The sequence below is a fragment of the Penicillium vulpinum genome (genome assembly GCF_028829585.1).
Source record: "Penicillium vulpinum strain IBT 29486 chromosome Unknown utg000001l_segment0_segment0, whole genome shotgun sequence".
In the NCBI taxonomy this organism is placed as follows: Eukaryota; Fungi; Ascomycota; class Eurotiomycetes; order Eurotiales; family Aspergillaceae; genus Penicillium; species Penicillium vulpinum.
The window spans coordinates 222,203-249,018 of NW_026643241.1; the positions used below are offsets into that span (position 1 = coordinate 222,203).

Below are 26,816 nucleotides of genomic sequence, written 5' to 3' on the forward strand. Positions count from 1 at the left end.
ATGCTAAATCCTCCTTCATATCAAAGAAAACACTACATCTTTCAAAACAAACCCTTCTATCTGATTTGCTGTTCTATTGTGCGCGTTGCACATCGGTACTCAACCGCGCTTCGACTCACTTCTAGCTCCGAGCTACTCCAACCCCCGCACTCTTCACATCATAACGGTTACTCAACGACTGCCCCAACCAATCCTATTCCGCCGTGGATTGCATTATCAACCTTGAGACAATGATACAGGTCTGACTGCAGATATCCGATTGCGTATCACCATCCCAGGCAAAAACTGGGATCCTTGCGACTTTCGTCCTAGGCGACATTAGCACATGCAGATGTCAATAGTCGGTCTTTGCCGTTAAATTGAGCTCGACCAGTTCCTTTTGCCATCCTTCTTCGTGATTGTGGAGGAGTATTGACCTTGCATTTGTCCAACAATCCCTGTCTAATACAAATAAATTGCGTGGTAAGTCCACCCATTCTATTCTTAATGCATACCCCGGATCCTAACATCCCATATCTAGATGTCTACCCGTTCAATGGAGGTAAGAAATTCTTTTTCCTTCCCAAATCACACCACCTCGAACCATACCCCCTATAATGCCTCGAACCACGGCCGGGTCATCCGGCGAAGCTCGGTTAGCTACCGCGTGCCGCTGCATCCATGCACGGGCCGTTGTGAGACAGCTTCTTGGTCCCGGTCCCTTTTTGCTACCTCTCAGGGGATAACGAAGCACCAGAGGCATTTCTAAGCAGCCAAATGGGCTCTGAAATAGACAAAGGACATGGATTTTCAATTTTGGGGCGTCTTGTAACGGTTGCTGCCACAATGGGCCGTTGCGAGATAGTGCCGTCTTGAATCTACGCGTCTCCGTCTTCAACCTCAGGCATTTCCTTGCTATTGCAAGGGATACCAGCCTGGTTCTGCTCGCTGACTGCCCAATTCCGTCTTTCTTTCCCGACATGTGATGGGTTGATTTATTTCACCCTGTCCCTAGCTCATGAATCCTCCATCCTGATAATCCTGAGCTGTCTCTTGCTTCACCAATTTTCTCAAAATGCATGCCCCTTTTGTTTGATTAAATGTCCGACTCACCGGTAGCCCGCGTGAGCCGGCCTCATGGTCCTTTTATAGGACGCGAGTCGGATTTTTGGAAGCGCCGGCGTGAATACCCATTCCAAAAAACTGAAGCCGAGCTAAGCCTTTTGGATAATTTACAGGGAAATCACCAAGTGATTGCGCCAACTCAGGCCAAATCGGCCTCTGTGCCCAACACCAAAGGCCCCGATGTTAAACCTCGTCTTCTTCTAATGGGACTCCGCCGGCAAGTTTTCTCTGCCGCTCTTGGACAGCAGAGATATTAACCATGTACTAGGAGTGGCAAGTCATCTATTGCTAGTGTGGTATTCCATAAGATGCCGCCAAATGAGACACTCTTTTTGGAGTCTACGACCCGGATTCAGAAGGACTCGATCCAGTAAGTACCAAAGGAAGGACATGCTTTATGCACTTTCCGCTAATTTAGGCTTTGTAGCTCTTTTATGGACTTCCAAGTCTGGGATTTCCCGGGTCAGCTCGAATATTTTGAGTCCGCCTTTGATCTCGAGGATATCTTCGGCAGTCTAGGTGCCCTGGTTTGGGTGATCGACGCACAGGATGACTACCTGGACTCGGTGGCGCGGCTCAACCGCACCATATTGACTGTCCAGCAGTTCTATCCCGGCATCAATATTGAAGTCTTCATTCACAAGGTCGATGGACTGTCAGACGAATACCGCACCGACACGTTCCAGGACATTGTGCAGCGCATCTCCGACGAGCTCAGTGACGCTGGATATGAGAATGCACCTGTGCACTACTATCTGACTTCTATCTACGATTACTCTGTCTTTGAAGCCTTCAGCAAAGTGATTCAGAAGCTGATCCCCAACTTATCTACACTTGAGAACCTTATCAATACCCTTGCCAACAACTGTGGATTTGAAAAGACATACCTCTTCGATGTTCTGAGTAAAATTTATATCGCCTCCGACACCCGACCTGTTGACATGGCTTGCTATGAGATGTGCTCTGATTATATCGATGTGATTGTCGATATTTCTGAATTGTACTCTTGGGATCACCCGGTTCGCAAGCGATTGGGTGACCAGATTCAAGAAGCAGAAAGTCACGTGGTATTGCATGATCAGACGATGATCCATTTGATGGAAATGAACAAGTATGTACTCTCAGCTAGTATTTGTATTATCTATACTGACTTTGTTCTACAGGTACCTCTGTTTAGTGTCGGTGATTCGCAACCCTGAAGCCAAGGACAAGCGAGGCCTGATTGATATGAACTGTCGTACTTTCCAAGATGCCCTGAACGAAGTGTTCTCGCGCAGCTGGGAAGAAGGGTCTACAGCCCAAGCAGGGGGACCTGCAACGACAAGCAAGTGATGGGAATTAAATGGAGGCAATTTTGGTATTGGAACTAAAAAGCAGGGTGTATTTCTCGGCTTATGAATTCAAGCCTCTTGTATCTTTAGCGATGAAGCTTGGAGAAATAAAAACAATTGGATTGAAAATCCAAACCAGTTCTTTGTACTCCGTAAATGCGAAGTGGATAAGTTCAAAGCCGCGCAGATCCAAGTTTTGTCAGCCAAGTCCTCCACCTGTACAACTCCAACAATTCAAGTCTGATCTTACGACTCCTCAATCGACAAAAATTTGTGAGAGATGTCAGAACTCCGCCAGCGACCAACAACCACTTCGAAGCCCAGCAATGGGCCTGATAAAGGGCCAGATTCCGCACAACACTCCAACGATGAAATCACCCAAGACCACGGCATAGGCCTGTTGGATATAATACGTGTGATTGTGATCATCCTCATCGCCTGCGGTGGTCTCTCTTATTACATGACTTCATCCGAGTCTGTGCTGTGGGGTTACAGGCCATGGTACACACGGTGGCCGGTGGTGAAGCAGTGGGTGGTATGGCAATTCTGGCCCTCATGTTGACAGAAAAATAGTCATGTCTGATTCAAGCTAACAAATATTCTAAAAATAAAGAAAGGCCCTGTGGCCCTGACACCAAGCCAACTATCCCTCTACAACGGCACAGACACCAATCTCCCACTCTACGTCGCGGTGAACGGGACTATTTTCGACGTTTCAGAAAATCGCATGATCTACGGAGCGGGCGGGAGCTACAACTTCTTCGCGGGGCGGGACGCAACACGTGCTTTTGTCACGGGTTGCTTTGAGGAGGATCTTACGGCCGACCTGCGTGGTGTCGAGGTTATGTTCCTTCCTGTTGAGGATGTTGAAAATGAGGCTGTGACTTCTGCGCAGAAGAAAGTCCGCCGGGAGAAAGAGCTACGGGCTGCTAGAGCGCGGGTTGTGGGGACCGTGGAGAGGTGGACTGAATTCTTTGCGAATCACAAGAAGTATTTTGAAGCTGGGAAGGTTGTGGTTGAGGCTGAAGGTATTGATGGAGAGCCATGGCCGCTGTGCGAGGGTGCACAAAAGCAGCGACCGAAGAGAAGTGCGATGGTGGAAAAGTCGTAGGACTACTTTGTGTATTCTGGTGTGTTGGCGTTGATGGTGCAGAATGGTAGATGGTCGAGGTCGGGAGAATTCTACGAAATATGACGCATGTCCTTTTCATGAAGTTTTGTAGATTTTTTGATTCAGTTCGCACTACCTGACGTATACCAGGAGTGCGAATGTTCCACACTCTTCAAGAGTCCGACGTTAATCCACTATGCATCATGCCCAGCCGGGCTTCCCATGGTAAATGATATCATTCGTAGCAAGGAAAAGAAAACCGCGAGAAAAGACGAGACGAGACGTTTATTCGGCGGTGACGGCACGGGCTATTAGAAAAGATTATCAGTATTAAGATTGCGAGGTGGATTATGTTGAAGAGAAACGCACTGTAGATGCTCATGCTGGAGTGACCAACGACCTTCTTGATCTGGCCGTTAGCCTCAAGGTCGGCAAGAGCCTGGCGGGCAAGGCTGCCGTTGATCTTGAGACGATCGACAAGGGTGGCGACAGTGATCAGACGGTAGGACTGGACATCCTTCTGAAGCTTGTCGTTGGTGGCCTTGTCGAGAACGACGGCGTGCTGGGCCTTGTCCTTGACTGTAGGGCGAAAGACATGTTAGTAAATGTTGTTCTCGGTTCTATCGCGTATCCCCAGCTCGTCCAACGATTTCTTTCGTGTCTTGTGGGAACTCGGCGGAAATCGTCACGGTCGCATGGTTGGTGATTGCGTACCCTTGCCCTTGGACCACTTCTTCTTTTGCTTCTTGCCTCCGGTTGCTGCGGGCGCCTGTTCGTCACATTTCGATTAGTATTGTTGTCTCCGGATTGGTATTTTGAGATGCTGGGGAACTCACCATTTTGTCGGATGAGGTGGATGTTCAAAGGAAGAGGGCGACGTCCAGAAGCCGTTCAAGTGCGAAAAGGCAGTGGGGCGTGACTGAGGTGAGCCCTAAGCCCTTGATCGGTTAGTCTGAATGTTCTCATTGGCTGATATATTAATTACATAATGTAGCTGACATCATCTCCAAATACATAATTAGTTCCTGCCTGAGGTGTCTATTATATTTACGACGGACGATATATCATTTCGGAGGTGTTCTTAGAGAACAGAATACGAGTACTCCGTAGAGTGCTTGACAACAAAGGAAATCATAATATTTGCTTATTATGCCTGCAAAAGACTGTCTACATTCCTTGTTCAATAATATCAATAATGACGATCGATCCCTTACAGTCAATCTTCGCATAATGTCATCGTGCATTCCAAATTACATACAGCGGACACCACAACCCTCGAAGTTAACTAATGAATAAAGCCTCAAATCCCGCCTTGAAAATCTTTTCTTGGTCCTCACTCATACCATCGTCGTCCAAATCGTCGAGGAACTGAACGGCATCAAATTCTTCTTCTTCTTCTTCATCTTCTCTGTCAATGTCTGGTTCAGCATCATCATGTTCCTCTTTGACCTCGGTCTTGTTCGGTGAATTGTGGTCGCCCATCGCATCCTTGCCTTTGGCAGAACTCTGATTTTTGCTGTCATTGTCGTCCGTATTGTTGTTGGATGGGTTGACTGAAGCAGGTTGGTCGTTATCATCCACGCTCTTCTTCACTTGCTTCCTAATTTCGTTAAGGATCTTTAAAGCAATGCTGAATCCAAAAATTGAGTCTTCCATTGCCATCGCCAAATGTTCGAAGAGAAGGGAATTACGGGTCAATTTGGCGTTCTCGCTTTCTGGTCGCAGATTTGCGATACATTGCGCATAGATCTCTCGATAGAACATCAACGTATCCGGTGAGTCTTCCCACATACAACTCTCGTCCTTGATTCCCTGTTCCATCTCTTCACTCCACCTATATAAGGCCCCAGCCCAGTCGCGCATCAGCCATAGTGGGTATGTCTCATTCCCTATGCTTGGCGGTTTAGCAGACGCGCCGTGCCAGTCGAGGATTGCTCGCACGGAACCGTCCTTTGAAAGAAGGAAACTGAAGATACCGGGGTTTGGATGACTCAAAACAAATGATTCCCCACCACTTGACTTTGGAGTCCAGTCGACAAACATTCGAAGAAGCTTTAGAAGCCCCCTTTCATACTTCTTACTCTTTTCCTCCCGTAGGTCCAGATAGGAAGTACAGGCCCCTCTAAGGCCAGAGAATAGATCCTTGCGTACAGGCACAACACCTATCAGGCAGTCTTGATCGTCAAATCTCAAGAATGTTTCTTCGTTGAATGTGTATTTACCAAGCTGGATATATGCAGCAGCAATATCCTGCAAACAGCGTGTGCGCCTAGCCTGTACAACTTCTTTTGGGGATTCCCGGTCATGCCAAACGTCAACCAAAGGTAGAGCGTCTATGAACTCCAGGAGAATGAAAGGAACTTTGAGCTTGTTTTTGCATGTATTGTCGTATGAAAAGACCTCGGAAATTGGGATCGTTGTCTCACGCCGCAGCATGATCATTGTCAATGCTTCTGAGCGAAGGGCCTCGCCGTCATCTTCGTCAAATTGATCAGGGGTTCCGATAATTGGAACTTTGAGGAGCCAGCTAACCCCATCAGCAAACTTAACCCTATAGCAAACGTGTTCCCCACAGCGAGTAGGAGACTCAACCTCGCTGACGGGAATGCTTTTTTTGCCATTCGGTTGAGTCTTTGCTCGAATCGCTGCCACATATTTACCAATGTGCTTCACTTTCACCCTTTCCAATACTGCTTCGAATGGATCTATGTCGAGAGAATCCAAGTCATCATCATCATCATCCTCCTCCTCCTCGTTGTCAGAATTCTCATCTTCGTGTAGTCGTTTTAGCGTGACATGATCCACAATTGACGATGAAAGTGAAATGATTTTCCGACTCAGCCCCCGAAGGTGCTCAGAAAGAGACTGCCAAAGATGCCCCATAATCGCGGCTGTAGGACGCTGCCACGGGGATTTCGGGCAAATGTGGACTCCTCAACAAACAGCAAACTTGGGTTTAGAATTGGTAGGATGTGTTATGAGAAGAGTGCTTTCCACGAAGTCCGGCAATGTGGAAGATGTTGAGTGAAGTCGGGCATTATATGGGGCATTGCTTTTCTAAATATTCTTCCACTGCCCACGATACACGCAATTCAGTGGAATGCAGGGCTTATGGTAAAAGAAATCACCCTTTATCTTCAATGAATGTGTTCCAAGAATAGATTGGGAGTACTGTACTCCGTTGACAACAAGGGTAGCAGTCACCAAAGCCCGCCATTTACGAATATAACCATTTTGATTAACTCGGACTACTCTTTAATAATTCTTTGTACTCAAACTATGGGTGAATATTCGCTCAAGGGGTGGAAAGTATCGACGTCTCCAGATGATTCAATATAGGAGCCATCCTAAAAGGCTTGTGCCGTCATAGTATTTGCGAAAATGATCATAGAAAGTATAAAACACTTATGATGGTGAATCTATCAAGAGAGATAGAGGGAGAAAAAGAGAAAGTTGGAAAATCACTAGGTAAGGATAAACAGACGTGAACAAAGGAATCCTAGTCACAACTAAACAATACAGCCCATGAACACTATCATGAAACATAAGACATAAAAGCGTATTCTAAAATAAAAAAGAAGCCAGGACCCCACTCCAACTTTGTGTGACTACACCGTTAGAGGAGGATAATGCTAAAAAGGTCTTCGCAGCCCTAAAGCCAGGAAATATACATCAAAAAAGCGTTCAAATATAGCATTGAAAGAATGAGACCATCTTCGACGCCACTTCAGGTGAGGCAGATGAACTACCTATTTTCACACCGAAACCCTCCAGTCATAGAATTTCGCCCTTCTCAACAACTATATATTGAAGAAAGCCGGAAAAGGCAGTTGAAAAGAAGACAGAAAAAAAAAATTTCATTGTGTGTAGTGGAGCGCCCTGGATTGAAAATTGAATTAGACTGTAGTATCGGGCACCTGGCCTAGGCGATATTCCGACAAAGGTGCTTTCCATGCCATCAATCTTTCATCATCAAATATAGCAAGACCTAGGCGCCATACAGATTCATGTCCACCTTCTAAATCAATCGCGTCTTCAAATGTTTGTTCGGGTGTATCGGGCACCAAGTGCATCTTTTTCCACCCAAGGTTAGGTTGCTCGATATACGGCAATGTTGACCAAAACTGCTCATAATTCTGAAGTGCATGGCGATCTGCAGGATAAAGAAAAGGAAGCTTGTCCTCTTCCAACAGCCAAGAACCAGAGAATGAACTAAAAATGTCGTCTTTTGTATTAAGAATGACCATATCGCGCTGAATCAAAGGCGTGCTGTGGAGAAGGCGATAGACAAATTCTGGTCCCATTGAAGCAAGTGACTTTGACTGATCTGGAAGATTCTCAAGACTTTGGAGGCTCTCCAGGCCCCCCATAGGAAGCCTTGCTTCCTCAGGGAGAAATATAAAATATGGTCGCTGCCAAGCATCTTGAGGATCTTTGCTCCTATACTTCTCCACAAGGTCATATAGGCCCGTAGTGATATCCTCGTAAATAGGGTCGAACATCGTCGTGAAGTATACCCATACACACGCCATTTCGTGGTATTCCCAAGGAGGTATTGTCCCAAAGAACACCCGATATGCCTCTTCACCAGAATTCCTATCATTGCTAGATTGCTTCTTAAGGTCCCAATTGTTCCTAATCCATTCCTCCCCGCCTCGGCGTTCAGGATACCCAAAAATATTTTTATAAGTTTGTAGTCGACATAAAGCTCTGAGAAGGCGATGCTTTTCAGTTTGAGACAGCTCAATGGGAAGAATTGAGGTTTCCAATTGATCGTCTTCCATCCACGGCGGCTGCGGTATATTTTTTGCGTAATCTTCCAGAAAGAAATCGAACGCCTTATGAAGATACAACAGGTGCAAAATCTCTTCTAGGCTGCCGGGCTCATCTATTCGATTCGATGAAGTCCAGGCAAGATTTCTGATTTCTTCTTTGCGACGCCAGGTATCTAACACAGCAATTGCTTCGTGCTTGCGGCTATCGAAAAAGAGACCACGAGACCGCGTAGCAGCCATCGCATCTCCTAGCAGGACTCCCCATTGACTCTTGACAATGTGACAGAGAACCCTCTGTCGCGCTGTGAGATAGACTTGGTAGAAAATCGGCGATGAAAGCACGACGAACTTGAGAGAAGTCAGATCGGGTATTTCAAGCAAGATGAGAATGAGCAGCTCTGTTGGGAGTCCTTCTAATATCGGCCTGGCCTTAAAAAGGAGGTGAGCATGCTATTCTTCACTATTTGAGTTTAAAACTTACCATTTGTTTTATCAAGTTTTGATAAATTTCTGATTTAATGAAGTGAGAAAATAGGGGGAATGGTCAACCCGATACCTAAGGGCTCGTGCAAGCGCTTCCGATGTACTACCGCATCCCCATCCCAACTAGAAAGTAAAAATAAACCTGATCACTTTATTGAATTACGATACCATAAATAAAAATATTATATAGAGAATTACTTTGAGTTATTAAATCAATTAAAGATCTAAATGAGAAATAAATGAAGAGCTATAAAAATGTATAAACCCTTTTCTTAAAAACTATACGGAGTACAATTATTCCAATAGTAATAGGAATATAGCTATCTGATAATATATACGGAGTACATAGTTTAGATTGATTTCCCTCCCTACGGAGTAGTTATCCGGATATTAAGGTATAAAATTGTAATAAATGGATTAGAAGTCTAATTTGATTTGTTAATGTATTCTTTCAACTACTACTAGTATATGTATGTATTTCTTTATCTACAGTCAGTGGACATAAATAATTGCATCCCACCCCACACCCCTAAGATTACCTAATATTCTGCCCGTCAAAAGAATCTCCATAAAGTATAATTATCTCTACTATTACTGCACGTATAAGAGCACTAGCTTTAAGAGTCAGGGAAAAAATAAGACAGGAATTTGCCTACAAAAAACCGCTGCTTCCAATACTATTTCCAGGTAGTTCTATCCATACATGTTATATATTTTAGGAAGGCGGTATCAGCGGTGAGTTGGGTGGGGCCAAGGGGTATGCAATTACTTATGTCCAGTCACTGTATAGTTACATATATAACTACATCGATGTACGGAGTATTATCAACCCTGATATCTTGTATATATATATCTTATAGTAAACTCTCTAATTCTTTAATAGAAAGATTCCTTAGCCTTTTTTCTCTACAATAATGATTTAATCACTATTACACTATAAATATATGGTATTATCGTTAAATGAAATGTTTAGGTTGATTTTTGATTTTTGGTTAGGGCGGGAACCTTTTGCGGTGTGACTGTATTTCTTTTTTTTAGCTAACCGCCGAACTAGTCCACCGTATTTGCGCAAGCCACAAGACTAAAAGTTAAGTGTCTTCCATCCAGTCATTTAATTATCTATGGTGAAAATTCCATTCTGGTCAATCAATCTCATTCTGGCGGATTGCTAGCAGAAAATTGGCCATCTGCGTGATTTTCTCAATTATATAGCGCAATCATTAATTATATAAGCACCTCTAGTCATGAATTATAGATGAAAAGCTCTTTCACACCTATTGTATTATTCACCGTCCTAATGTAGGTATAGCTTGTGGCTAACTATTCTAAACAGACGTTTATACGTATTTATAACCCCATCTTCAAAGATATGTATCAAAGGATGCCTTGAGGAGATTGAAAATATATCAGCAAAAGACATCGTGGTGAAATCTTGGGATTTCCAACATCACAATAAACCAATTAGATATACAGATTTTCTAAGCCCTATATCACTAAGTATAGAGATGCATGTATACTCAGCCCCCTATTGGGCTTCTATATAAATGACTACCTCACTATATTTCTATAGCAACTTCTCGTCGGGTTGACATAAAAGTAATGGATATATGTTTAATATACAATGAAAAGAGGCAGAGAAGCAAATGGTTAAAAAGTCGATAGAATTATAACCATCAGTGTTCGCTATTCACGTAGGAACCCCCTCATCTGTGAACTAGCTTCCAAGCACCCGCAGACTACGACAAGCCTTAGTAATTTGGGTAGATACATAGCTAGGACCATACCTACTCCTAACTTATGAAGCCTAATCCGAATGTTCCTCCTTCTCGCCGCCAGCCATCACCTTGATTCAACACACAGCTTCTTTTCTCCATAATTTTCGATAATAATGAGACCAGACTAACTAGCTGAGCTAGGACAATACGACGACCACCCAGCTAGATCATTTGTTACAAAAAGCCGAAGAAGATGGACAAGAGCGCTGCGATTTACATTGCGGGCAATTCATAGGACAAAGTCTTGTTTGCTTTCTCAATCTAGGCCTTTGTGGTATTATCTTTTTATTGGGGAATAGGAAATATTGAATTCTCCCAACAATCAAGTCTGACGGCTTAGCAACATCCTGACAACTGAAATCCTTTTTTTTTGCAGGATCAAATGGCAAGAAATCAATATTGTGTGGATTTTTATTTTTGTGGAGCACATCTAACGTAGAAAAAAAAAATAAACTAGCCATCATTCTCACTACTTAGGAAGGAAAGAAATCCAACGAAGCCTAACTTGTACAACTCTCGAGGGTAACATTGTAGATGCCATTCCGTAGAAGTAGATGTTGAATGTACTTGAGACATGAACTTTTAATTCGGTAACTTCAAAGAAAACCAAGCTACGTATTAGTGGAAATTGTCAGACAATAATATAGGCTCCCTAGCCCATAACCAGATACCTTAGGTTTAGCCATGTCTAGCGGTGGAATTCTGAATTACTTTCAACAGAAATCTTCTATTGAAAGCATAAAGCACTAAGAAATGACACTATTTGATTTATTATAGGTATATAAATCCTGCTGCCTTTGGAATAGTTCTATATCTACCTAAAAAGCCTGTGGCTCCGGCAAGTTTGAACTCAGAAGGCGCTTTTCTGGATGATGGGCTATTTGCTCCACATCCATCTTTCAACAAGTTGATGTCAAACCCTTAGCCATGTGTGACTCGTAGCATCTCGTAGTCTAGAGCCGAGACATTAGTCGGTCTTGAGATTCAAAAATAAGAGGGCGTCTATTCCTTCCGCTAGTTATAACATGCCCCTGGACTGGCAAGTTACACACTAGGCCAAAAAAGACCACTATATCTGAGCATTACGCTCAGATATTCCAGGCTCCGATATATATAGTGCGACATAACACGTTATTTACATCCATGGATGTATGTATAGATTAATCCACATGATACATATTTATCATGAGATGATAATACGGCTATCATGGGATGGGGGAAACAACAGGAGATGATTATAATTTCAAGGTAAAGCAATACTCTCAACATAACCAGGAAGACAAAAAGATGAAATGATTCGGAAAATAAGAAGGTAGCCTAAGACCATAGACAGTGCAAAACAGCGAGACAGCTGAGTCAAATGAAGCATGTCATCTGTCTCTGTCCATAAAGACACATCTACCACCAAAAGGAGCGGCTTCACTTTTTGGAAAAGTGATCGACAGGTTGTTCCGTAATGTGCTTCCGCCTCTCCTCGCTGGCTTTGCTAGCATCTTCCATCAAAGCGATATCGACGGGACCGATGAAGGTCTTGTTTTTTTCGGGAGTGAAAGTTTTGGCGCGCTTTTCTGCAGACTTTTTACCTTTTGCATCCAGTTTTGCTACTTGTTCAGCCGGAACATCCAGCTGATAGCCTGCTGATTCGCGATCAGTATTGCTCGTCATCGTGATTGGACCGCAAAATATTATTAGACAATATTCGAATACGATGCGATGCGAAAGAAAGTTGATAGAAACACGAAGAATACACCAATGATCTCGGAGACGATGGCAAGGCTTTTTAGGCTTTCTGTGATGGAATGAGATAGAGTATCGGTATTGCAGATATCTAGAGAAACAGACTTAAGAAAGGCAGGAGCTTATTTAGATTCGATTACGGAGAGGTGGGTTGCGGACCGCCCATTTATATCTGAAGGGGGAAGGGATCAAGTACTGTATAGGGAATGAGGTTACCCCTGTTCTCGAGACTAAACCAACTCAATACACGAGGCAGATATAATGAAAAAAGAACCAATACGATGCATATTCGAGGACAAACATATTGTGGTATATCAACTGAAGTGCAGCTACTGGTAGCAGGGGTATGAGTCTGGCAAGTAATAGTCAGCCCAACACGAGCCCCTCAAGGCGAATTGGCTAGAGATGTTGCTCGCTTACGGTAAATATAATTCCAACAGCGCTAGATGTGATGAGTGTTAGTATTAGGTGATAATGCCAACATATCCCTCCACTTTTGTCCGCTGTGCCAACCTAGACCGCGAAAAAGTGTGAATGATGCACTGATATTGCTTCACATATACGTCCACGGCCTTTTTACTAGGCAAATCCAGAGAATCTTTGAAACAAATTCAAGCCATGGAGGGACTAGTATTGGCTTAGACTGCCATGTCATGAGGAAAAAGCCCTTCCTGGGGGATACAGTACCTAAATTCCGTCCCAACATCCGAGAGTGCGTGAGCTTTCACACTCGAGCATCGAGAAAAATTGCCTAGAGTCCATGTCTCGTGATGTATATGAGTAATGTATATGACAAGTAGATATGTTTCACAGATAATCATGAGGGCTGATCTAATTTTGTGATATTAAGATGGTGGATATTACTGAGAAATGTATCATCGATATAGAAAACAAAGTTAGTGATAATAATTAGATGGGGAGCAGTCAATTACTTATTTCGATATGAGGAATTAAGAAAACATGCAGGGAAATCTTCATATGATGAAGGCCGAAAAGTGGAGCTTTATATCCACATACATATGTAGCTGTATGGAGGACGAATCTGACATAGTAAACGATGTACTACTAACTATCTGTCAGACTGGGTTATCGCCCCCTTAGGCCCTAAACAGGAACCAAGGTTTTTGTAATGGTCCAACGGTAAAAATGGCTGTGTTTTTTCCCCACACTATCCATATGGATGTACATACATGTCTACATATGTGATTTATGCGCTCCACCTTGTAGTGCCTGGCTTTATCACATCTGGCCCAGAAATCGAATCACACGTTTTATTCATAGTAGCATTCTAGTTGATAAAGAGATTCAAGAAAGTGATATATCTACCGATGCCATAAGGGATCACTAAAGATCATGTGATTAAACTTTTCAAAGCCCAATCCTACTAGTGTTTTTGGGAACGCCCCTATTCCAGTTTCATCCTTTCTCGCTTTCTCTACTAAACTGCTTCCTATTATATCGACCATTCTGCTTTTGAAAGGCTAAGTATGCAACCACGCATGTGTTTCGATGACGTTGCCTGGGAAAAAAGCGAAGAAATAGCCGATACATGGGCTCGCCAGTGTTTTGATCCCAGTATCGCGAGAACGGTTGGAGACTTTCTACTTAAAAAGTATGAGCCAGATGATCCAGTTCGATTTGCTTTCTTAGAAAAGGGTTCATTCAATATCACCTTCTGGATGACCTACAAAACCGGTGTCGCCGCCATTATAAGATTCCCCCTACCAGGTGCGGCTATGTTCCCCGAGGAAAAGCTTCGAAACGAGGTCGCCATTATGCGATACATTCATGACGAGACTTCAATCCCAGTGCCATCTATTCTCTTCTCCGGTTGTAAGACAGACTCGCCCCTGGAGTTGGGTCCTTTCATTATCATGGAATATATCGAACATGACGCGAGCATGTACGACTTCCTCAATATCCCAGAGTGTCCAATCCAGGAAAGGGGAAGGCTTAACCCCAACATCGAAAAGGATACTCTCCAAGCTCTATACGGGGAGCTAGCTGGCGTTCTTTTGAAACTTTCAACCCCATCCTTCTCGCAGATAGGGTCATTCAGTCAGGCTGATGACTCTACGTGGGGAGTAGCAAGTCGTCCTCTATCCATAAATTCAAACGAACTCATCCGACTATCGTCCCTACCCCAGTCAAAACTACCAAGCTACGAGACAACATTCAGCTCCACATCTTCGTACCTTGAAGCTCTTGCGGAAATTCACATTGCCCATCTCACACATCAAAGAAACGACGCAATAGAGTCTGCCGATGATTGTCGACGGAAGTTCGTGGCTAGATACCTCTTCCGCAAACTAGCCCGTGAGCGTAAGCTCACTGAGCGATGGGCGGCATTCGATAAAGGACCGTTCAAAATTTGGTGCGATGATTTGCGACCAGCCAATGTTCTTGTCAACAATGACCTCAAGATTACGGGTGTCGTGGATTGGGAGTTCACATACGCTGCTCCAGTCGAGTTTACCTACGCGCCACCTTGGTGGCTTCTTATTGAAAAGCCCGAGTACTGGCCCCAAGGTCTCGAGGACTGGACAACCGTGTTTGATAGCCGTCTCCAGATATTTTTACAAGCGATGATCGACCGTGAAAATACTGCTGCCACAAAAGAAGAAGAACGACTCTCAGGTCCAATGCAAGAAAGTTGGGAGAGTGGTGACTTTTGGATTGCATATGCTGCAAGGAGAAGCATTGCCTTTGATTCGATCTATTGGAAAAAGATTGATCAGCGCTTCTTTGGACCAATAGAAAATGTTGAGGATGCGTGGAGGCAGAGACTTGATCTCTTTAGTGATACGGAGAAAGAAGAGATGGAAAGCCTTGTGGCAAAAAAAGTGAAAGAGATGGAAACCAGGGTTCTGGCTTGGGATCCAGATGAGTATACTTTATCTCATATAGACATTGCAGAAACTTATGCCGCAAAAAAAGAAGCAGAAAAGAAAACCGAGGAGGGCAAGGAGGAAGCGGAGAAAGACAACCCTAAGTCAGAGGACAAGGAGGTTGAAGTTCATGTTATGGAAGCAAGGCCAGGTGATCTTGATGTTGAGCAGATGGCTGAGAATTTGGCAGAACTTTCGGCTTAGTTAGTATCTTGGCATAATTGGCGTTTGGTTCCTAGAATAGTATCTAATATCTTTTCAAGTATATCTAGATATCTACACTATGATTTTGGCTCATAGATGGTCACATTTGAGATATAAAACCTTCCGATAATCTCCCAGGACCATCTGTCTCATTTTGCAAATAAATTCTAGTTTTAAAAAGCCTTTCCATAACAATGGCGGCAGAGACTTGTGCAATCATTGAAGATTAGGCTTGCAAATTCATTGTGTTGCATAATAATGAGTAACTAGCAGACTATCTTTTAGTTATTGCATTTATAAATAGACCTCTTTCATATAGTAGTAATACATATGTACTATATTGTAAAGAAACTAGGATACAAGATACTTGTAATTTGAGACTATATACCAGGCAGTTCCAACTTACCTTCGCTAGTGATTTGGTCTTCGGGTAGAGAAGTGTCGAGAGGTTGGGAAGGTTCGACTTAATTCAGCATATAAAAGTCAACCTTTTGCTAACAGCGCGAACCTCTTCAGTATCAGTTCAGCAAACCCGATTACAACCACCCGTGGACTCATCGGATATATTCTGTTACCAATTCCCCACGGTAAAGTTTAGTAGAATACACCCAGTTCAAGCCGAGTCGACAAACAACCAACGATGAGCGACCTACTGGAGCTTTCTCAGTCTCGCAATTCCACCAGTATAAGTTTATCGGAGTTCAAGCATTTTTACCGCCGAGACTATCAAAAAACAAAATATCTATCCCGACAGAAGACGCTGGGCTGAAACCAAAAGTTACCAAAACTTTTGATTCGGGATATACCTTGGGCGTATTCAATAAGAACCATTTGAATGTCAGCTGCAATTTATGGTTTCTGGCTCTAATGCAGAACTGCCCCCCCCCCCCAGCTTGAGGAAAAGGGACAAAAAAACCATCAACAATGCTTCGCTGAAGTTCCTAGAAGCCTGGTAATCAACGGAAGTATTAGATATACAGTGCTAATGGTCATCTGCCCGATTACCTTTTCGAGAGGTATATATCGGTAGCGAAAATTACATTGCACGCGTTGAAGACTCTTCTTTTTTTTGAATATTTGATAATCTGGATATATTTGCAACGACTAAAGTCAAATCTCATTGTTAACAATGACTGATACATTTCAGTCGGGAGAGACTAGATTCTCCAATATACACACCTACCATTATCGAGGTACTGAAACCACTGTGGAAAAAGTCCCAACTGTGCAGTGCAAGAGAGCTAGGCTATGATATTGGGGGTCTTCGGGCTGAGAAACCTAGCTAACCGAGCCGCCATATAAGTGCTACGTATGGCACCCGTCGACCTCTGGATCACACTACGGTGTATGAAGACTGCGCATCAGTATGTTTGCTTGGATACTACTGGTATTGCGTTTTGTATCCAGGTCAACAGCCATAGACATCGACTAACTTATATCATAATATAATCAGGAATTTTCTTGACGATTGCTAGTTCTCATGATAATTATATACGGAGTTCCGATGTTGTACTACCTCCTTCACCTTCTTCCCCACATTCTTCTTACAAATTTAGGAGGCAGGGATACACGTTAGAAAAAATCATGTAGATTATTGTTTTATGGTCTTGCATGCCATTGTTGATGTTTATAACGGACATATGATCCACCTCCTGAGGCCATTCTCCAAATGCGCGTCATTAAACTACTCGATACAAGAAACTGATTTGAGTCAACAGCATTACCCCGGATTGAAAAAGAGATATCGTGAAAACTGGAAACCTGGAATTCTTGAGTGGGTTTATTGAGTGTGGTCCTTGTCTGAGTCTACTTAACTATTCCTATCAATGGTACAATCCATCGAGACAGGTATAGCCGCTGACCTCACTGGCAAGTGACTGTCAGATATGTAACTCTCCTCCTGAGACCCCCTATCGCATTTGTCTTGCCATCCTGCTAGGCACACCAGAGAGGGAATATGTGGTAGCCCAAATGAGGATCCAAAGTCAGCAACGTCATAGGGGAACATGGTTCCACAATGGCGATGAATTATCGAAGCAGCAGCAAAATCACCCCGACAAACAGAGGAGCTGGATGTCGTGCCGATGGTTTATCTATCAGTATTTTACTATTGAATAATCTCTAACGCCAGCAAGAAGGAAGTCGATCAGTGCCGTTGTCAAAGAGAACGATAATTCAGCATATTCCCCATGACTCTTTCGCATATTGCTCTTATTGATTGCCATTAAACCGGAAAGAATTTGCTGCAGAGATTACAACTTATGATGCAGTCGTTGACGGGAGACAGCCCAGTGAGAGAGGCTAAAAGCTATGGTTATCACATATCACTTAAAAGATCTCGGACCGTTGAGGAGTGCGCTTAACTATTGCACCCTTGCCCCTACCTGTGAGTTCGCTCTTCAAGACAGCGCTTCGCTTGATCTCTTGGTGTACAAAATTTGCACCTTGATACGAGTATGCATATTAACCACAATAAGATTGGCGATTTCTCAAGACAGCGCACTGACCTTATTGCCGGATCGGATATGAGCGACAAAGATGGGCGCTTCGAGGATACAATGCGATTGAGAATTCAAATGTTGCGTAGGGGTAATGGTCGGCGAGCTCAGTGCCACACTGGCATATGGCATATGAGAGAACATGAACAGGAATTTCCTTTGCGGTGTTGCATGATTCCCTGGAGAAATAAAAAGCGGTGTCTTGAATCATAAAAATCAATAAATTGAATTATAAGAATGTTATTCGCTTCAGTTGTAAATTAGTTGAGCATGCACCTCGCTTTGTCTTCCATCACCAAATCCCAACTCCTACCCCTATATAAAGAAACTCATCCCTCACCCTTCAATTTGAAGCTTTGTCTTGTCACTCACCAGCTCTAACATTTTCCTAGTAGGCCGGCTCTCAGCCCGATTCGAACGATGCTTCAACAACGCCAGAATTGTAGTCTTGTAGTTCTTTCCCAAGTCTTTCCAAACAAAATTCGGATTAAGAGCCTTAATAAAGACTCGCATTGCAGTGACAGGAATATTCATCATATGACAGACATTCTCGGCCGACAAATGACTCTGCATCGTCACGATGAAGCTAGACTGCATTGTCGATTCAAATTGCACGAATTCACGCCCCGCTTCGGTTTTAATCACAGCAGTTGTCTCTGTTTCCAGTTTCTCGGCTGAATTGACGGCTGGGAGTGATTTTGGCTCTTCTCCGGTCAGAATTTTGTGAAGGAAGACCTCGTCAAGGGGCTCGATGTCATTGCCAAATTCACCGTTCTTCCCAACTTGCCAAGGAACGCGCTGTTTCTCTGAATCGCCAAGAACCTTTCTGCTCAGTTCGAGATTTTTGGCATTGGTAGCTTTATCGATATAATCACTCAAGTCTGCGCCCAGAAGGTCTTTGTATACCTTCATGTTTTGAATCTTCAACGCATCAGGCTTGACATGCCAAAGAGCAGCAATTTCGGCATGTTTGTCCAGAATTGCTTGGCATGCATCTTTCATCTTGGCCCATTCTTTGTTTATACTAGCTTCCGATACTTTAATTTTGAGTGAGGCGAAGGCAGCTGAGCGTGAGGTGTAAATGCTTGCGGCGACGAGGTCGTCATTGGCACGTCGTTGGCCTCCCTTGGCGAGATGTCCAAGGTACTGGATCATCTGGGTATAGCTCTGGCTCTGTCGCTCCAACTCATGGGGAAGCTGCTGTAGCAGACGAGTAGCGATGGTAGCGATTTCGGCCTCCTCCGTTGTAAGCATTCGCATAAAAACGGTAATGATTGTTCGAGAATGATGAAGCTGAATGTTTCGAAGCTTGGAAAACCTGATCATCTCATCTACCCGGCTTGATCTCACCCCATCCACATTTTCGTTCTTGGTCACCACCCGGATAATGGCCTTGTCGAGGAGCTTTTCCAGATTTTCGTAGAATTGCTCTAGAGGCCATCCAGTGTAAGGATACAAACTGACGACAATTTCGTACCAAATCCACTCAGAATTGGTTTGGGGAAGGTCGTTTTGAGAGTCCAGACCGAAGAGCTGCCAGACCATGCTCTGAGGGCGCACTCCTGACCCTGCTATTGTCAACAAATTGCCGAAGAGTCCCCGCATCAATCTTGTGACAGTATCCTCGGCTCGCTGTGACACGACTGGCGCAGTTGTCCTCATCGCTGCGAGTTTCGACATAGCTGCCATCAACAAAGCGCTCATAAGATGACCGGTTTCTGGGCTGTTAGGTTTAATGTCATAGTCTCTAGCCGCCACCGCTTGACTAAGAGTCGACCTCATAACGATTCTGAGCGCGGCAATGTGCTCCTCGTTGCACTTCTCCATCCATCTAATAGTGTAAGGGTTTTCGAGGTTAACAAATTCATCCCAACAGACCCAAGCTAACATTGATCCTGTTCCTGATTGCTGGCTCAGGTACGGTACCGCCAAAACTGGCTGGGATAGACCGTTCCCACTTCGGAGTGGGCCATTGTGATTGGCCTGCGACTGCTCTATGATAATCCCAGCGTCGAATCCTACGAGATGTAGAACTCTCGAGTCAAGGTCGCAGCATTTACTGCAAAACGGAAGTTAGCACTGTATAGCATAGATTCCCATGACAAAAAGAGAGGAAAATAGTCGAATATCTGGTCCACTTACCTGGCATTGATGTTGACGTCTGTCAGATCTTTTAGGAGCAGGGAATATGAACTTGTCTCAATATTCAATAGCATGACTCCCATATCCCCTGCATATGTTTCAAGATATCCTGCGAGAGTGTCGAAAGTCATGGACTTGACGGCCTCGACATTTGCCTGGATCTGGGTTTGGCGAACAAGTCTCTTCAGATCGTGCGTCCGCTTTGAAGTCATTTGAGACGACATTATGTTAGCCAAGCCCGAAATGAGTGGCTCGGTCACAATCTGCATCTCCCTGGTGAGATTCCTCAATTTTCCAAGCATAGCGTTCTTCTTCTTCACCGATTCTGGATCTGTCACGTCGTACTCCTGGGTTAGGTAATTGGTGTAGGTGCTTCTTAATCCAGCTGTTGCGTTGCTGATCTTTGTTGAGAGTGCGAATACCAAGGTTTTGGATAGTTCTCGTAGATCTTTCTCATTTAAAAGGATCTGTAGCTGGGAAACTGCTGCTGATATGTCCTCTCCCAGCTCTTTCATTTGGTCTATTGACATCCCTTCAAACAGCTTCTGGAGATCTTTATGCTTGACCAACTGACCTGATGTAGGCAATATGATTGAGTTTGCATCGCCGAGAGTAACAATCCGCTCAATCCTTGGGTCTAGCATGGATTCCATACCGACAGCCTCAAGTATGGATGTCACATCAAAGCCAAATTCGATTCTAGACGTGTTGATGTATGCCCGATTAGCAATACCTCGGTAGAAGTAATACCTATCGGATATTTGTATTAAAATCAAGGATTGTGGTCCCGCCAGTGCTGTCACCGCGTTGATGTTCGCTGAGTTCAGCAAAGACAGAATATCATCGGTGGTCTGCGGCTGATTTTGTGGACTGAGTTGTACAATGAAGAGAGCATTGATTCTGTAGATAGTTGCAAGATTTCGGGCATTGTCTGTCATTCGCTCGTCAACTACCACCACGGCATTCTTGAGTTGCTTATAATAGTCCCGGAGAGCAATTTCGTCGAGAAAGGGCACATTTGAAGGGACCGCTCCGGTTGCCAATAGAAATGGGCCTTGAAGCTGGGAACCAAATATGCATGGTAAAACAACGGTGGATGGGGTCTTCGTGGGGAGTTGTTCGCCTGGTAGCTGGAACTCAATGCCAACCCCGAAACGTATTATTTGAGTTTTCGCTAGATCTATGAAGGAAGGGAGACTGGCAGAATCGGTGATAAAAACGGCATTTTCTTTGGTGATCTTGCGCGGGATTTCCAAACTCGAGCTGGTTTTCTCTTCGGCTGAATTGTTAATTGGAGCTTCATGTATATGTGTATCAGCTTTTGAAGACCCCTCATCTTAATACCTACAAGACTTACTCTGTGTAGCAGCTGGTGAAGGAGCGGAGATAGTGAAATCGGCGCGGTTGATCGCTTCCTGGAAGGCAGCGCTTTTCAACTGGTTACTGTCGCAGCTTTTCTTTACATCTGTCGTTGCAGTTGGCAAAACCGAGCATATCAGGGAGTCTCCGTCGCGCTTTATCACGAGTGGGCAACAGATGGTTGCGTCTCCAATTGTTGCCGCATCCAAGGGTACCGGGACAATATAAAGCACCTGCCAAAATGATTTAATCAATGCCCAAAGGAAGAAATTTTTTTGAAACATACCTTATCTACGTGATCAGCAACGAGCAAGGCAGGGCTGGTTCCTAGGAATCTTGTTATGGGGGTCAAATGGAAGCCAGATATGAAAACACAGATTTCTTTCTCTGTGAGAGTGTTCTTGTTGATCTTGACATATTGTAAGAGATCATATCCGCTGTTGTTATCGCCGCTATGCTTGATTCCAGGGAAAGTACTTCTTGTATTATAACAACATGTGTTGTATGATTCATCCGCTAAGCAAAAATCGTAGTAGGTGGGCTTTCTTTCAGAGATTGCCAGGAGCATAATTTGGCCGGACACTATCGGGATCTCAAAGGTTGAAGCTGGTGCTTGCAGCATTTGGAAGTCCTTGAATATCCCTGCGAAGGGTTAGTGTTCATTCTTTGATTGAAAGGGAAGAGAGAAGACATACCCAGTCGAGACTCAAACCCAGCCATGCGCCTCAGAAGAATCTCGCCCATCTCGCCCATGTCCACGGCATTGAAGAAAAAGTCCTCTAGATACGAGGAGATATCGATTTCTTGAATGCCGCTCTCTGTTCGAAAAAGCAGAAGTCGCTCAGGACTGAAAGGGTGTGCAGAGCCGACTGGGAGTTGATTTAGGATCTCTCGAACCCGAGCCTTCGATGTTGCGAGCGGGTCGAAGAAGGTTTTCCTTATTCGCTTCATGGTTGGTAGGGTGGCCAGTCACAAATTTCGAGGTTGGAAATGTCGGGGCAACTCAGGATGAGTGGGAAGAGAGGGAAGAAGCTGATATTCTAATACTGGAAGGTTGTAGTCTTTATAGGCGACAAACGAGGTCTAATCTCAGTGAGGCTGAAAATACAGTCATCTCCATATATGAGTCACGCCAAAAGCACCACACAATTTGTATTATATTTAGTTATCATAAGAGGAATGCAAAGCCCTGTAATAATAGATACTACAGTTCCATATGTATTGAAAAAAAATAGATTACGGCTAAATTTCTGAATAGCATTCAATACCTGTGTTTCTCGCCATTCTACTAGGAAAGTCACCCTGGCTTATTTTGGGTCTTTCAACTCACTACTTAGCTTATCCCTATTGCAATCCATGCATATAGCTATATACATGTAGGGACCGAGGCTGAGACAATACTCTATCACTACATTAGATGTCTCTATAGCGCAAAATATTCTTCCTAGTACTTATGTGTAAAATACTGTAGCTCTCGAAGTCTCCTTAGGGTCTAGTCAGAACATCAGTGAGTCATAGTTATGAATTGCCTGTTCATCTTTGAGCGGGGTATACGAATTACCAGACCATAACTATGTACAGCTCCTCAAAAAGGATAAGATGTCGATGCTTAAAAGGAAATAGATTGTGCAAAAGTGAAAATGGGATTCTTGAATACTCGAGATAGCATGAAATACATGAGATACATAAAGGCTTCTCTAGCTCCCGGGCTTCTTTTAGGAAGATTTATGCATTTGGACATTAAATAGGTATGATAAAATCCTATGTATCGTCCCTTGGCGTGGAGACAGACATAGGTATTGGGCTCCTCAATCTTCAAGGCTAATAAGCTTGGATTATTTCAATGATTCAAGAAGCACTCAGTCTTCTTCCATCTATTTCTAGCCTAGACTAGCGTTTCGTCTGATCGGCCCGCCCAGAAGGGTAAAAATACATACCTGTGGCACAGTGTTGGCTTAACCCCCGTCGGATGATTTTCGACGATTTCCTTCCCTTAGAACTCCTGCCTCTTCGGTAATTAAACCCTGAATGGCTCTAACAGTCTTTTGGTGCTCTTTCCCCTTAAGGTCTGTTCTTTCTCTAAAGATTTTTCGAGTAGTTGTCAAACAACTGATGAGTTGAGATCTCCTCTGGTATATTCGACCACCAGCGGGAAAGGCGAACGAACTTCACGATTTTTCGTTGTCAGGTACATGAAAGAGAATCTTGGAACCCGGATTTGAAAACTTCCCTCCCTTCACCAGACGACCTCTTGCATATGTAACATGACAGCATGCTCGAGGTAAAATGGTTTAAGTATGATGTCCACATTGCCATCCCCGACCCAACGGGTTTGCCAGTTTGGGTGATACATAGCCTTAATATATTCCAATACTCGGGATAAAATCTGGACATCTCCCAGTCGAGTATTCCAACAACCCGATCGCCCCTGACGATGATGTTTCGGGGAGAAAGTTCCGCGTGCGTGAGCACTGTTCCATGGGATGGGATGACTCGAATCAGCTTGGTAACATGGCCAACTCAGGAGTCCTTCCCGCTGAGGTTCATTGCCCGGATCAACCCCTTATTGAATTTGTTTTCCGTCTTATATGGGCCAACCCCACCCTGTTCGGCACAAAAGACAGGATCCTCACAAGCCGAACCATCAATGGAGCCAATAAAATCACCTTTAATAGACCGGATCTCGGATATGAAGCTCTGAAATTTCGAGATGATTTTGTGGCGCCGCGTGTCATGCATGTCGTTGATGGCATCGCGAAGGACTTTCCCTTCAGTATACTCCATAACAATGACTCCGCGGTTCATGCTTTCATCAACATAAATGTTATAGACTTATGGGACTAGAACCGAAGTTTTAGAGCGGATGAACCTCAAAGGTTCTGCTTCAGCAAGACGGTTTGGGTCGCATAATTTGACTACCGTTCTACCATCCATACGAAAAACATTGATCATCTTATCTGCAAAGAGGCATTTCTGACTCGGTCATCTCTGATCGTGCTATTCTGCGATCCATGGTATATTAAAAGGGATGATTCGTGGCTAGATGAATGCTCCGTATTCCGTAGAAGACAAAGATCGAGAAGGGGGTTGGGTTTCTTGGAAACGACCTCGTATATACAATAGCGCTTTACTAGAAAGGGCCTAGCTCATATTCAACCTATTTAAGAGAATCACGTGGCTCTATGCCATTATCTCGTTCCCAGGTCAATTGAAATACATTTTTGTATCTTAATCTCAATCATAATCATACAGCATCATCCATCATTTATCCAGATCTAGTTCATCTGCGCAAACACCTCTAGCGCCTCGTGTAACCTTCCAAATACACCGCTATGCCACCTCTTCAACGCTTCCCACTCCTCCTCGGGCAACATACCCCGACTCATGCGCAACCAACCCCCCACAATGAAATCCGCATAACTCGCCCTATTCCCCATCAGAAACGGCCCGCTCTCGTCACTCATATACAACTTCGCAAGTCCACCCAGGGTCTCGTCAAATGACCTCAACAACTCTTGCCTCTCCTCCCCATAAATTGCCAAAGCCTCCCATGGCGCTCCTACCCTCTTCGAGAACATCACCTTGCACTCCTCTGCAGTAGCAGGATCAAAAGGCATCCCATGCGCCATCAGGCGCGCATGCGCACTAAACACAGCGTCGACATTCGTATTAAACTTCACGTACATCGCAGCAGGCCCCTCCCCCACCTCCGCCTCCGCAATCGGCGCGAAAAGCGCCAAGTCGCGTCCAAAAACGAACCCCAGCTCCTGTGCCGGGAACAAGTCGCCTGCCCCCGAGGACGGGTATTGTTCCTGCAGGTATGTCGCGATTCCAAAGGAATCCCCCACTATGCGCCCGGTGGCTGGGTCGGAGATAACGGGAAGGGTATGGTAGGGAGATCCGTCGGCGAATTTGCGCGAGGCGGGGATGTTGAGAGCGCCGCGGACGGAGCTGATAGCGAGTAGTGGCACCCAGGTTGTTTTGTAGGGAATATTTTTGAAGTTTAAGGCGTAGCGGGTTTTCCAGGGGTTTGGTGAACAGGCAGATTTTGGGGCAGGGGATGCGAGAGCGATGTCGTAAAAGGTTATTAAGGACATGGTGGGTGATACAGTTGAGGTCGACGACGTGGATGTCACGGTGGAAATTTCACGAGGAATTTGAGTTTGATGAATTCGAGATATACTCCGTGAATTGGAGTTGTTTTTAGACTGCTGATTTATTACTGGAAAGGCGGTTCTATATACCAATTGGTGTGGGTGCTAATTGAGTCATGAAGAGTCATGACAGGGGTGTGTGTATATTACGCATAGTGACTCAAGCATTGTTTCATCTAGAAACCTGAAGGCAAGTATTCATAAATATAAATCTTCTAATGTCATGGAATTGAATTTATGGTAAGACCCCGGTTTAGACGTGACATCCTAAAATTCAGGTTTGTTAGGAAGCATTTCCATTACGCATAGATGCGATTTAAGCCCATCGTTTGACTTATGTTTTTTTTTCTATACAGAGAGATGGGTTGGAAAATAGTATATTCCATGGGCTCCTTTTCTGGCATGAATACAAATCTTACGAGATTTAAATTATGAGGCAGTATAAAATTGAGTGCAAGCATAAGCTCTTTTTATGTTAAGGTTATTCAGATCAACCGAACAAAATCTTGGAATCCCCGTTCGGGCTTAAATGTTGTGTATAACATGGCAAAGCAGTACATACAGTTTCAAAAATGTCGAGCGGAAATGATCTTGCTACCCGAAAATAATGCAAATGCGACGGATTTCACGCCAAGCAAAACCATATGATGACCTCGTAAAACAACAGACGAAGCAGAACTTCGATGCCGCTGCAGCCCCTCAGTTCCCTCGGGCTAGTGGTCGGGATGTGTTGGGCAGAAGGGGCCAGGCCTGGAACAAGACTGGATCCAACGGCGAAGGACTGGAAGTGAAAAGTCACAAATGTTAGATAGACACAATGGCCGCTTTCTACTTTTCCTCTTCCTCTTTCTCTCTATCCCCCTCCACGCGCTCCAACTCTAGCGCTGTGATAATTTGACAGACAAGAGTTGAAGCAGTGAACCGTCCCACAACCCCTAACGCATCTAAAGTTCCAATAAAAAGGACCGATGAAAACATCAACGTCCCGAAAAGAACATGTACCGCACCTACAACATTTGATAGAGAATAAAAAAGTCGAATCCATAAGACCCCGCCTTTGGGCTTGCTGCAAATACATTTAGACCCCTCCATCCATGTAGCCACCACGGCCAAGCATATTGGACCTAATGTGGTGCCAACCCACACAAGCTCAAGATATGAGGACGTACATTTCCAACTGACAATTGTTTGTCGGCCTAGAGTCCAAGCGTTAAGAAAAACATTGACCGCAGCACCAGCCGCGATCAAATATTTT

General features: G+C 44.3%; 12 protein-coding genes across 12 annotated transcripts; 6 read left to right on the forward strand and 6 right to left on the reverse strand.

Moving 5' to 3' along the window:
• Positions 1 to 1,079: 1,079 nt before the first annotated feature.
• Positions 1,080 to 1,361, forward strand: N7479_000085 (uncharacterized protein; the record flags this gene model as incomplete). Its single annotated transcript, XM_057247783.1, has 1 exon — positions 1,080 to 1,361. One exon carries the CDS (start codon positions 1,080 to 1,082, stop codon positions 1,359 to 1,361), a length of 282 nt encoding a protein of 93 aa, XP_057112215.1.
• A 12-nt stretch (positions 1,362 to 1,373) lies between these two features.
• N7479_000086 (GTR/RAG family Ras-related GTP-binding protein) lies at positions 1,374 to 2,436 on the forward strand (the record flags this gene model as incomplete). Its single annotated transcript, XM_057247784.1, has 3 exons — positions 1,374 to 1,474; positions 1,532 to 2,215; positions 2,268 to 2,436. Coding segments are annotated over 3 exons (954 nt in total), but the record flags the coding sequence as incomplete, so codon positions are not given.
• Positions 2,437 to 2,715: 279 nt separating this feature from the next.
• Positions 2,716 to 3,546, forward strand: N7479_000087 (putative heme/steroid binding domain protein; the record flags this gene model as incomplete). The annotated part of the gene is made up of 2 exons (XM_057247785.1): positions 2,716 to 2,970; positions 3,049 to 3,546. The coding sequence occupies 2 exons, from the start codon at positions 2,716 to 2,718 to the stop codon at positions 3,544 to 3,546; spliced, it is 753 nt and encodes a 250-aa protein (XP_057112217.1).
• Positions 3,547 to 3,831: 285 nt separating this feature from the next.
• On the reverse strand, positions 3,832 to 4,385 carry N7479_000088 (40S ribosomal protein eS25; the record flags this gene model as incomplete). The annotated part of the gene is made up of 4 exons (XM_057247786.1): positions 3,832 to 3,854; positions 3,916 to 4,125; positions 4,261 to 4,315; positions 4,383 to 4,385. 4 exons carry the CDS (start codon positions 4,383 to 4,385, stop codon positions 3,832 to 3,834), a joined length of 291 nt encoding a protein of 96 aa, XP_057112218.1.
• Positions 4,386 to 4,827: 442 nt separating this feature from the next.
• Positions 4,828 to 6,429, reverse strand: N7479_000089 (Aminoglycoside phosphotransferase; the record flags this gene model as incomplete). The annotated part of the gene is made up of 1 exon (XM_057247787.1): positions 4,828 to 6,429. The coding sequence occupies one exon, from the start codon at positions 6,427 to 6,429 to the stop codon at positions 4,828 to 4,830; it is 1,602 nt and encodes a 533-aa protein (XP_057112219.1).
• A 1,013-nt stretch (positions 6,430 to 7,442) lies between these two features.
• On the reverse strand, positions 7,443 to 8,805 carry N7479_000090 (uncharacterized protein; the record flags this gene model as incomplete). The annotated part of the gene is made up of 2 exons (XM_057247788.1): positions 7,443 to 8,750; positions 8,803 to 8,805. The coding sequence occupies 2 exons, from the start codon at positions 8,803 to 8,805 to the stop codon at positions 7,443 to 7,445; spliced, it is 1,311 nt and encodes a 436-aa protein (XP_057112220.1).
• Positions 8,806 to 11,998: 3,193 nt separating this feature from the next.
• Positions 11,999 to 12,244, reverse strand: N7479_000091 (uncharacterized protein; the record flags this gene model as incomplete). Its single annotated transcript, XM_057247789.1, has 1 exon — positions 11,999 to 12,244. The coding sequence occupies one exon, from the start codon at positions 12,242 to 12,244 to the stop codon at positions 11,999 to 12,001; it is 246 nt and encodes an 81-aa protein (XP_057112221.1).
• Positions 12,245 to 13,803: 1,559 nt separating this feature from the next.
• On the forward strand, positions 13,804 to 15,408 carry N7479_000092 (phosphotransferase family protein; the record flags this gene model as incomplete). Its single annotated transcript, XM_057247790.1, has 1 exon — positions 13,804 to 15,408. One exon carries the CDS (start codon positions 13,804 to 13,806, stop codon positions 15,406 to 15,408), a length of 1,605 nt encoding a protein of 534 aa, XP_057112222.1.
• A 2,834-nt stretch (positions 15,409 to 18,242) lies between these two features.
• N7479_000093 (uncharacterized protein) lies at positions 18,243 to 22,358 on the reverse strand (the record flags this gene model as incomplete). The annotated part of the gene is made up of 5 exons (XM_057247791.1): positions 18,243 to 19,965; positions 20,049 to 21,384; positions 21,406 to 21,640; positions 21,694 to 22,049; positions 22,103 to 22,358. 5 exons carry the CDS (start codon positions 22,356 to 22,358, stop codon positions 18,243 to 18,245), a joined length of 3,906 nt encoding a protein of 1,301 aa, XP_057112223.1.
• A 1,321-nt stretch (positions 22,359 to 23,679) lies between these two features.
• N7479_000094 (uncharacterized protein) lies at positions 23,680 to 24,251 on the forward strand (the record flags this gene model as incomplete). The annotated part of the gene is made up of 2 exons (XM_057247792.1): positions 23,680 to 23,737; positions 23,809 to 24,251. 2 exons carry the CDS (start codon positions 23,680 to 23,682, stop codon positions 24,249 to 24,251), a joined length of 501 nt encoding a protein of 166 aa, XP_057112224.1.
• A 431-nt stretch (positions 24,252 to 24,682) lies between these two features.
• On the reverse strand, positions 24,683 to 25,504 carry N7479_000095 (glutathione S-transferase family protein; the record flags this gene model as incomplete). The annotated part of the gene is made up of 1 exon (XM_057247793.1): positions 24,683 to 25,504. One exon carries the CDS (start codon positions 25,502 to 25,504, stop codon positions 24,683 to 24,685), a length of 822 nt encoding a protein of 273 aa, XP_057112225.1.
• Positions 25,505 to 26,168: 664 nt separating this feature from the next.
• Positions 26,169 to 26,369, forward strand: N7479_000096 (uncharacterized protein; the record flags this gene model as incomplete). Its single annotated transcript, XM_057247794.1, has 1 exon — positions 26,169 to 26,369. The coding sequence occupies one exon, from the start codon at positions 26,169 to 26,171 to the stop codon at positions 26,367 to 26,369; it is 201 nt and encodes a 66-aa protein (XP_057112226.1).
• Positions 26,370 to 26,816: the final 447 nt, after the last annotated feature.